This window comes from Phyllobates terribilis, unplaced genomic scaffold, assembly GCF_046119375.1.
Source record: "Phyllobates terribilis strain yellow unplaced genomic scaffold, ASM4611937v1 Scaffold_6__1_contigs__length_29720123, whole genome shotgun sequence".
NCBI classification, from domain to species: Eukaryota; Metazoa; Chordata; class Amphibia; order Anura; family Dendrobatidae; genus Phyllobates; species Phyllobates terribilis.
Genome location: NW_027362766.1, coordinates 24,337,344 through 24,348,263, shown reverse-complemented (window position 1 = coordinate 24,348,263; position 10,920 = coordinate 24,337,344). Strand labels below are relative to the sequence as shown.

The 10,920-nt window shown below is 45.7% G+C and overlaps 1 protein-coding gene across 1 annotated transcript; it reads right to left on the bottom strand.

Annotated features, from left to right (window-relative positions):
* Positions 1-697: 697 nt before the first annotated feature.
* Positions 698-1,642, bottom strand: LOC141152600 (olfactory receptor 2C3-like). Its single transcript, XM_073637155.1, has one exon. It carries the CDS (start codon positions 1,640-1,642, stop codon positions 698-700), a length of 945 nt encoding a protein of 314 aa, XP_073493256.1.
* Positions 1,643-10,920: the final 9,278 nt, after the last annotated feature.

The window sequence follows — 10,920 nt, the reverse complement described above, 5'->3', positions numbered from 1 at the left end:
AGGTAGTTGATGTTCTGTCTTGTAACAATGTGTTGTGGATCAGGCGGCAATTTTCCTGCTTCCTTCGGTCTCACATCAACAGAGCAGCTCCTTCTCTTCCACTCTGCTCTATTGACTGAGCGTCACTGATGATGATGTGCTGATTGACCACCAACTCATCATTGCTATAGGCTGAGCTGGCTGTCAATCTGCATGATGTCAGCAGTGACACCCCATTGACAGAGCAGAGCGGAAGAGAAGAAACTGCTCTGTCGACATGACTTCAACAGAAGCATGGAATTGCCGGTGACCCCTCTGAGTCAGGAGAGATTGTTATAGGGCAGTACAAGTTGGCAACTACCTGCCTTTAAGATCTTAGCTCATTATAAGCCCCCCATATACATTAGACTAATGTAGTCTGAACTAGACGATATAGCTGACAGTCTAATGTGTTTGGCGGCCCCAGACAATTAACTGTATGGGTGGTAAGGATCCGATGTGTCTGATATCAGACTGCCGATCCTTTCTTTTTCCCCGAGAGTGAGAGTGACTCTCTCAAAGGATTTTTATGATTAATGATTATTAAAAATTTATTTTGTTATATTATTTGATAATACTATGTTATGCTATTTTTATAGTGCAATAATATGATACAACAATGTCAAATTCTGTGCAAAAAAAAAAATGTAATCTAAAAGCTTGTCCAAATGAAAATTGCTTACAAAGACAAGAGAAAATGTCCGTTTAGAAGTTGCCTAAATAATTTTCTTACAGAGTTTTTCACCTCTCTATTTCTTAAAGTATAAATAAATGGGTTCAATGGTGGAGTCACCACAGTATACATGAGTGCGAGAAATTTGTCATACTCGCTCCCTTTTGGCCTGATGTATACGGCAAAAACTGTGCAATAAAACAGGCAAGCAACAATCAGATGGGAAGAGCAGGTGGAAAACGCTTTCTGTTTGCCTTCTGCACTCTTCATTTTAAATACTGCCCTTATAATGTGGGTGTATAATGCTGCAATGGCGATAAACGGAAGCACAACAGAAAGAACGGCGGCAAACTGAGTGGCCAAGTTGCTGAAAAATGGGTCAGAACAAGCCAAGTTCTGCAATGGAGCCAAGTCGCAGAAGAACTGATTGATCTTGTTAGGACCACAGTATTCGAGAAGAATAGTGGAAAGTGTAGGTGTAAAAGAAATGATGAATCCAGCCATCCACGGAAGAATTGCTAATGCACAGCAAAATATAGGGGTCATCACAGTCGAATAATGTAAGGGGTGGATGATAGCCAAATATCGATCAAAGACCATGAGGGCAAGAAGAAAGCACTCAGTCTCGCCCAAGGCATTTAAGGCATACATCTGGACAAAGCAGCCGAACATTGATATGGTCTCGGTAGCCTGCAGAAGGAGGGCTAAGAGTTTTGGAATAGTTACGGAGACAAGCATTAGTTCTAGAAAAGCAAAAATAGTGATATAAAAGTACATAGGAGTATGAAGAGAAAGTTCAAGTTGCACTAATATGATAATAGCAACATTACCAGATATAGATACAAGGTATGCCAGAAGAGCAACAAAAAAAAGGATGTTCTCAAATGTATCAAAGGTGGTAAAGCCCAACAGAACAAATTCTGACACTTTAGTTTTATTAACATCTTCCATTTTGCCTGCAATGAAAAACTTTTATGGAAACAAAAAGCAATGCAAAATATGGTCAACGCTTTATTATTTGATTATAAGGAAGGGTCAAATTATTATTTGGCATTTCACATTTATGTTCAGGTTGTAACAGGAGGGATTGTGATAATCACTCATAAAAATGGAAATGTATTGCAGTTTTCAAAGGCTTCATCTAAATTTCAACTAAACATGAAAGTGTGCAATATGCACAATATCAGGATTCTATTTCCAGCTTGAGCGGGTGGTCACGAGACTGGAAGTATACAATTTGCATGTTTGTGATCATATGCTGAGTAGCAACTTCTCCTGCTTCTCTCAATGTTCTACTGAGAGAAGCGGACAAAAAGTGGCCACAGCTAAAAGAATGTGACTGCCCACTCAAGTTAGAAATCGAGGGGATCCTGACAGTGTGCACATTGCACACTGTCATGTTTTAGCAATCTGCAGTCATACATTTTCACATTTTAAGACATTTTCATAGATTTAGCCAATAAGAAAATAATGGGATTGCTCTTTTTAGTTTTAGTCTCTCATGATCCTTGCCACATGACTTGATATTTCACCAATCCAAAGTCTTTTCATTGTTGGGTTCTTAAAGACTCTGATTTGACTAAGTATCCATCTTGCAAATAGGTCAGACATTCACTTATAGGAGGGAGGTACCTCCAATGGATGCACCAAACTACCAACTATTTCCTCTTAGAGGAGAGCTCTTTGCATTCATCTTCACATACAGTGTATGGAAGACTATAAACATAGACTTGTGCAGTGCTTCTGCCTGGTCTGCTCAGTCCAGTAGCGGACACAGACAGAAGGGGGCTGTTGTTCAATAACAATATAGGGTCCTTTGCAGTCCAAGATCTCATCATAATCCACTTGCTTTGGACATGATAGTGGCCCCCTTATCTCTTGGGTCCCTATGTGGCTGAATAGGCTAAGCCATCAAGAAATGTTGAGATGTTTAAGCATCAAAGTATGAAAAGTGTCGCATATATTTTGGGGGAATTACAGCCCCTTAATCTGTTATAGTACTTTAGTAAGGCATCATTCATACAGAAGAGCTTGTATGGTGGCATGCAGAGTCCAAATATTTCCTTACAGCACAGTATCGAAGAGAAACTTTGCCGTAGATGCAATGTTTTTTTGTAAAAGGGCTATCGATAATATGAGATCTAATGGAGCATGAGTTTTGTTCGAGTATCACTTGCTTTGTCTTCAATTAATGCACAAATCAATACTATATGATGATTTCGGTTGTGTGTGCGTAGATTTTTACTACTCCCCCCCCCCCCCAATTCCTCATTTTTCAAACCCCAGCATTTGGATCTTGCTATTTCCGATAAAAAGTCACTTACTTGCTAAGTTCAATAAGAGCTTTAATATTACAAAGATAACATCAAAGATTGAGAATATTGTAACTGCAATACTAAATACATTATCATAAATGTTTCTTTCATAATAAATGACAAACACTGTATATATAAGCTGGGCTAATTTCTCACATGACATAACCTCAAAGGATTTACATGAGGAAAAATAAAGAATATTCTCAGAAGATAAGGTCCGGTAATTGTAAAATGATAAGTTGATTGCATTGATTTTATGAAAGCAAAAATAACAAAAATAAATACTCAATTTTTTTAAAATTCATATTTAATTTAATTTCATAAAGTAAAATGTGTGGTTATCCTATCATATTAGCGTCAATCAAATGAGTGCAGACTTTAGACATGGAGAGCCACAACTGCACATTGACGCGCCCAGGGGATGGGGACGACTCGGCGCCCGGGCCTTGTTGCCTGGCTCTGGGGGGGAAGTCGCGGTGGTCGGCTCCCGGGTCCGTACCCTGGGGTCACTCTTAAAAAGAAGGGGGAAAGTTATATGGGATAGGAAATGTTTGTGACGCCACCCGTGGTGTCTGGTGAGGATCACCAGCACTGCGACAGTCCTCTGAGGCCGGTGTTTAGGCAGCTAAGTTTTTGCGGCTCCCCACAGGTGGTGCAGGACAGAGGGGACCCAGCTGGGTCAGAGGAAGAATAGGCACACACACGACAGTTCACTTCAGTACCTTTACTGGTGGTGTTTCTGGCACGGTCCAGGGTACTTCAGGGTGAAGGGTGCATATCAGGACTCTACCCAATGAGCGGGTGTGGGGCCTCCTGTGTCCTGCCTTTTCCTGATAAGTTTATGACCTGCCTGGAGCTAGGCCTAACTTGGTCTCTGTCTTGCACCTGCTGACCTGGTGGTAGGGCCTTCTGTTGGAGATCACACTCTCCAGTCTCTTGGGCCTCAGTGACTCCTGACCCTGGTAAGACAGTCAGCTTTTGGTGTTCCTCGGACATATAGTTCGCCAGGGGTTCCGGTTGTTTCTGCTGGTCGTAGAGATCCCTGCAGACACGGACCTGGTGTCCAGTATATGGTTTTGGGGTGAGCTGGCTAAGCTCCTCTGCCCCCTATGTAGCTCGCTTACTCCACTTGCCTTCGGCTACTCAGGGCCCCACTAGGCTTCACTCTGGCAGTAGGCCTCGCTACTCTTCATCGCTCTTACGGCGTTGGCACACCTTAGGCTCACTAACCTGAGCTCCCTGAGTCTGAGCCGGACTGCCTTCCTCACAGACTATAGGTTCCAGACTAGACTGTAACTGAACTCCTTACAGACTTGACTTCAGACCAGACTGACTAGACTGCCTAGCTCCACCTTCCCTATTTATATCCCTATCCAGGCTCCATCTGGTGGTCTGAGGTGGAAGGTGGAGGTGTGTGAATGTTACGAGGGCCTCTTGTGGGGGAATCCGTCCATGTACCCCTCCGGGATCTGTGGCACTAATGCGCAGCAGGGTGCCACACATACTAATACATCAGTTCGATGTGCCAGCTATTCCACGCTGCTGAACCAGCGCCACCAGTCCGTGCTGAACAATTTAGCCTCATCCGGACCACAAACTTTCAGGATTCACCTTGCTAGATGAGACATAACACCACTGCACATATCTTATTCTAATTAATCGGACCTATGCCCTACATTTTACAGAATATTGTTGCCTGTGCTAATCAAAAAATAGTAGGATCTCTTCACATCAGATTAGGGAATAATCACAAATGGAGATAAACTTCAACCGCTTTGTTCCACAGACTGACTTATCAACTTTCATAATTATGATATTTTTTAATCCTTTTATCTTGTGGTCCAAGAGCCTTACCCTTTTTATTTTACCATCACCGTATGGGGCTTTTTGTAAGATAAAAAATGGGACTTCCTGTTTTTTGGAAAAGCAAGAAGCATTTTAAGGGCACTATTTTTGGAGCATATAAATTATTGAAAAACATGTGAAGAATGATGAGAAGTAACATACAGAATACATTACTTCTCAACATTGAAATTGCAATATCAATAAGAAAAAAGTCTTGAAATTATGGAAATCACAGGATTGATAGACATTTTTATAATATGCAAGTGATGAAGAAATGAAAACAATTTTTTCTAAACACCTTGATATATTCTTTATTGCGTATGAGTGCAAGGCACATAAATCCCGGCACTTACACGCTTCGGCTGTTATCAATGAACTTAATAATGGTCGTCTTATCAATGTTCTGCTGCTATGATTGCACTTGTGTACAAATATCAAGATCCACTGGTGGCAGCTCCCTTTGCAAGTTGCTGACGAATCACGTCTCGGAGGTGCTTGATGGGAGAAAAGTCTGGAGACCCTGAAAGCCACAATAACACATTTAGGCCACACACTGTTTTCAGGAGCATGAGCAACATGTGGTCTGGCATTGTCATGTTAAATACTGACTCTTAGGAGAAATGGTCCTACCACTGGTTCCACAATTGATGTATTCTGTGAAAGTGGAAGTCACGTACCAAGCCTAAGGCATCCTAACTGTAAGTGCACAAGCTATCAGAAGGCATTTGCATGACATTGGGCTATGAGCCAAACATCCAGCTACATGTATCCCATTGACCTCATGCCACCACTCTCAAAGGTTATAAGGGTGCAAAGAAGACCACAATGGAAGCTGGAATGGAGGTTTATCTCGTTCAGCAATGAGTTTTGTCTTGTAAGCAATAATAGCTAAAGATTGGTCTTTAGACCACAAGGGCAATGCTATAAAAAGGACTTCACGAGGGAACATTACACCGATCCTATTCCCAGGATTATGATGTGAGGTAGCCTAATATACGGTAGCTCGATCCCTCTATTGCTATTCTTCATTCCAGGTCCACTAACAGCTGATTATGATGTGAGGTAGCGTAATATACGGTAGCCGGATCACTCTATTGCTATTCTTCATTCCAGGTCCACTAACAGCTCAGCATTACATTAATTTGGTCATGAAACCAGCGGTACCGCAATTTCTCTAAAGTGTCCCAGGAGTCATTTTTCAACCCACCGCCAGGCCTCATGTTGCTTGGTCTACTGTGGGAGTCCTATGTGGCCTAAACGTGCTACCATGGCTTCAGCTTTTCCAGACTTTTCTTCCATTGAGCACGTCAAGAACATTATTGGTCGGCAATTGCAAAGGGAGAAGCCAGCATTGGATCTTGATGATTTGCATGGCCACTATATTGCTGTGCCATGTACAGCTATTAAATTTAACTAGTAAAAGAGTTAATCAAAAATTAATGTGTCCTGCAAAAAAAAAATAAAAAAAATGAAGAAAAAAATATTTGGACTTTATCGGGAGGATGTGACAAGAAAAGCTATGTAGGTTCACATCCCAAAAGCAAGCCCCTGCATCAGGCCACTGTTTTGAGATGCAGTGTATAGATGTAATATTGAACTATTTACAAGTGTGCAAAATTGGACATATTTAAATAAAAGGCCCACACTTTGTATAGTAGAAAGTTGCATTTAAGTTACTGGATTGTTCAGATTTTCTCAGATTTTTTCTTTTGTCTTCTTTAAAAAAAATAAAAACCTTTATTTTAGCCATTACAAGCAAAACATCTGCAACTACACATAGAACAACTTAGCAAACAGACAAAAGCCCTATGTAAATACATAGAAACATAGCTGATAAACCCTGTGCAATAATATACGGTCAGCATAAATTCCACTCCAAACACAATATAACAACAAAAGAGGAAAAAGAGTGATTCATATCAAGAGTATTATTTTATTACATATCGAAACTTTACATGATTATGTCAAAGTGATAATAGCAATTAATAGCACTAGAAAATGGGGAACACATAAAGAATCCAGGGGATAGTAGCACTAGATAATATGCAGAGACACAATAATGACCCCACATGGGGATGTCAGGTATCAAAATAATGCAGTGGGGACCTTTAAGGCAAGAGGCTGACTCAAGGAACAGTTGTAGCAGAACAGACAGTATGTAGAATCACATCATCATAGACAATAAAACCACCGAAATGTTCCCTTCGCTCAATATTATAAGAGGAGCCATCTTACCAAGGATGCAGAGGTTTAAAGTGCTCAGTGCCAAATGCCCATGTGGACAAAAAACGCCTCGACGCGCGTTTCGCCCTCAACCGTAAGGCTTTCTCAAGAGGCGGATCACTGGATGTGCATGAGGACCTTAAATATGGAGAACTGGAGGATCACGTGACGTGTCACGTGATCGTCCCGATAACACGACTTCCGCATGTTGGCGCATGCGCTGTGGGCCACCTGTCGTAAGCGCGTGACCAGGCCGTCACGCCCCCTAGCACGTGTGGACAACACAATGCCGGAGACGACAGATAGCGGGGCACGCGCTCCAGAGGGAAGCCACACGGCGCGCATGCGCGCAGCGTATATCGATGTTACAAAAGACCAGCCCTATAAGCGGGATTAGGAATGGCTCCCAGATATCATTATGGCCACAGATAAATCACCATTATACAAGACAATCGAATGGGGTCATTATTGTGTCTCTGCATATTATCTAGTGCTACTATCCCCTGGATTCTTTGTGTGTTCCCCATTTTCTAGTGCTATTAATTGCTATGATCACTTTGACATAATCATGTAAAGTTTCGATATGTAATAAAATAATACTCTTGATATGAATCACTCTTTTTCCTCTTTTGTTGTTACATAGAACAACTTGGTGCAGGCGGCGACAACCTTGGCATATGTTGCAAATACTTTTTCTCAATCTGTGCTCCAGGTGCGATGAACGTCTGTGGAGAAAATCTAAACTGGCAGAAGATTTCAACCACATTAAGTTTATCCATAAAACAATCAACTCTGCCCTTCACCTCTCCAAACAAACCTACTTAACTGCACTCATCACCCCCCCTATCCAGCAATCCTAAACGACTCTTTGACACTTTTCATTCCCTCCTCAGTCCAAGAGTGCAGGCCCCGACCACTAAACTCAGCGCATATGAGCCGTCCAATCATTAAAAAAAGAAAAAATTACCATAACCGACAAGAAATTTTCTAATATCATGCATTCTCCTCATTTCTGCACTCCATCTAGCTCACTTTCTGTCTATGATCCGGTCACAGAAGAAGTTATGAGGCTCCTTGCATCTTTTTGCCCTAGTACCTGCACCAGTGACCCTATTCCCTCACATCTCCTCTTGTCCCTTTCCCCGGTTGTCACCACTGACCTACTAAAATATTTAACCTCTCTCATCTGGTATCGTTCCCTCCTCCTTCAAACATGCTAGTGTGGCACCCCAGGGGTCTGGTCTCCACAGTAATAGCAATATTATGTCTGAGAGCAGGTGGGAGGTCTCTTGGTCAGGAATCCTATGCATGCCACACCTCCTGCCCAGTCCTGGGAGGGGAAGAACTTCCCCTATATAAAGCTGGGGCTGAGGCAGGGTTAGTGAGAAGAGTAGAGAGAAGAAGAGGAGCAGCATAGGAAAGAAAGATCAGGATCTCTGTGGGAGCAGTGCTAAAAGGAATCAGGGGCTGGCAGCTGAAGAGCTCGCCCTGATTGAAGAGTTACCACCGGACCCGGAGTCCGAGGCTGTGGGGATTAACCCAGACCCAGCAGCAGAAACCGCCCGGCAGGGGATTTCAGGTCCTCTGGCCAAGAAACCCGAAGGCACGGTCACACGCGTGGGACCAGCACCGCCGTCGTGGAGCGGAAGCCACTAGAAGGCCCCGAGTCACCGGCCATACGGGTGAGCACCACACGGTACACTCAGGGACGTGGGCTACCTTTACCCGCCTCTAGCAAGGTAGCCAGAAGAGTACAATTAGTTGGGGAGGCCTACAACTCCGCCTGGCCAAGGGGGATCCCATCAGCTCAAGGACTGACCAGGCCTCGACCGCTAGCCAGTACTCCGGGAGGGTCTATCTTTGTCACCAGTAAAGACCCTGAACTACACCGCATCGTCTCTGAGTGATTCCTGCTACCCCCATCATCCACGTCGGCTGCCCTGAGGCCATACCCCTCCCGTTGGGGGTTATACCATCCACGCTGCACCATCCTTCCACCGGCCTCAGCGGTCTGCCCTGCAGCGGCAGCTCCATAGCTGCATTCAACGGGTGGCGTAGTCGTCCTACATCTACTGCTAATATACCGCCACTTAGTCTGACTCCCTGGGCACGGACCGGGTCACCGCCACGAGACTACTACCCCTATCAGATCCGGCTCCGGGTAGTCCCTGCGTGCGCAACGCTACATCACATAGGCCCAGGGCGCGTCAACTTTTGGCGTAGTCGGCAGGATTTCGTGCCCGCAACCACCGGGTACTGCGTGCCTGAAAAAGACTGTTCAAACTTACCAGTGGTGAAGATTCCCGCCATCCGGCGCCATCTTCAGCCTTCTTCCCGCCATCCGTGAAGATTCCCGCCATCCGTGGAGTTTTCCCGCCGTTGGACGCCATCTTGAAGACGCCGCGCGGGAAGAAGAGGGGCGTGGACTCCGAAAGCGCGCGAGAACTGAAGCTCCGCCTCACGTCCAGACGTCGCGTAAGGTCCTGGAAGGAGCCCAGCAGACGCTGACGTCACAGGAGCGCGACGGAAGGTCCTCAACCCTGACGATCCACTGCGGAGCCGCGGCCTACGGAAGAGGATCATCGCAAGGTAGGCCACGGTCCACTAGGGGGGAGGAAGATGTCGGATACGGAGGAGAGCTTCACTGCCTCAACCCCCGCCAGCGCCACCGCTGCTGCAGTCATGCCTTTCACCATGCCCTATATCCCGGGAGCGGCCTGGCTACCCCAGTACTCAGGGGAGTCACATACTCTGCATGACTTTAGAGAAAAGCTGGATAGCCTCTTCCAGGTGTACCCCCTCACAGAAGAGCAAAAAGTGAGCATCCTGGTGGCCCAATTAACTGGGGCAGCCCAAAGGGAGGTAAAGTCCTGGCCACCTGGGGGGAGGACTGTCGCAGGGATACTAACCCGGCTGAGGGACACCTTTGATACCCGCACCTCAGCCGAGATTAAGCTTAGATTCTATGGGTGCAAGCAGCGAGCACATGAGAATATAAGGGACTATGCACTAAACCTACAAGAGGCCCTGAGAGCCATTAAGCAGACCGACCCTGACGGCGTGGGAAACGAGGACAGGCTGTTGACCGAACAATTTATAGAGGGACTATATTGCAATGCCCACCGAACCCAGTTGCGGGCAATGGCCTTACAGGATCCTCATCTGGACTTTGCACAGTTCAAGGACAGAGCCATCCGGGTGCTCCGAGAACCGGCACCGGGTGGCGTTGTGACCCACAGGCGCCCTACTACCGCTTACCACCAGGAGGTGGCGCCCTTGTCGACAGGGCCTGTGGGAGCTGACGCGCAGGCTTTGAACAATGACCCGGCTCCGGACCTGCACCATCAGGTCCAAGAGCTAGCTAAAAGCGTTGCTGCGCTAACCCGAACTGTGCAGTCTTTACAGGTTTCCACTCCAGGGAAGATCCAGCTGGCATCCGGACCGGAGGACATCCCGTGGCGTCGACCAAGGAGGACCCCACCGGCCAGAGGAAGACCCAGCGACCGGTACAACGAGGACGGACAACCTATCTGCCGCCGCTGCAATCAACCCGGACATATGGCAAGGTACTGTCCTTTAAACTGGCACAACCTGGGGTAGAGGGCCAACCCCCAGGAAAAAGATCACCAGGCCCATCGAACTGGCGTGACAAATATGTGGGAGGACGTCCAGTCTTGCCTGTGGTACTGGATGGCATTCCTATGAGTGCCCTACTGGACACTGGGTCACAGGTCACCACCATCCCGTACGTGCTCTTCAAGCAGTACTGGAATGACTCGGATATAACCCGCTACCCTGACGACGACTTGAGTATCATCGCCAGCAATGGTCAGCCCGTGCCACAGA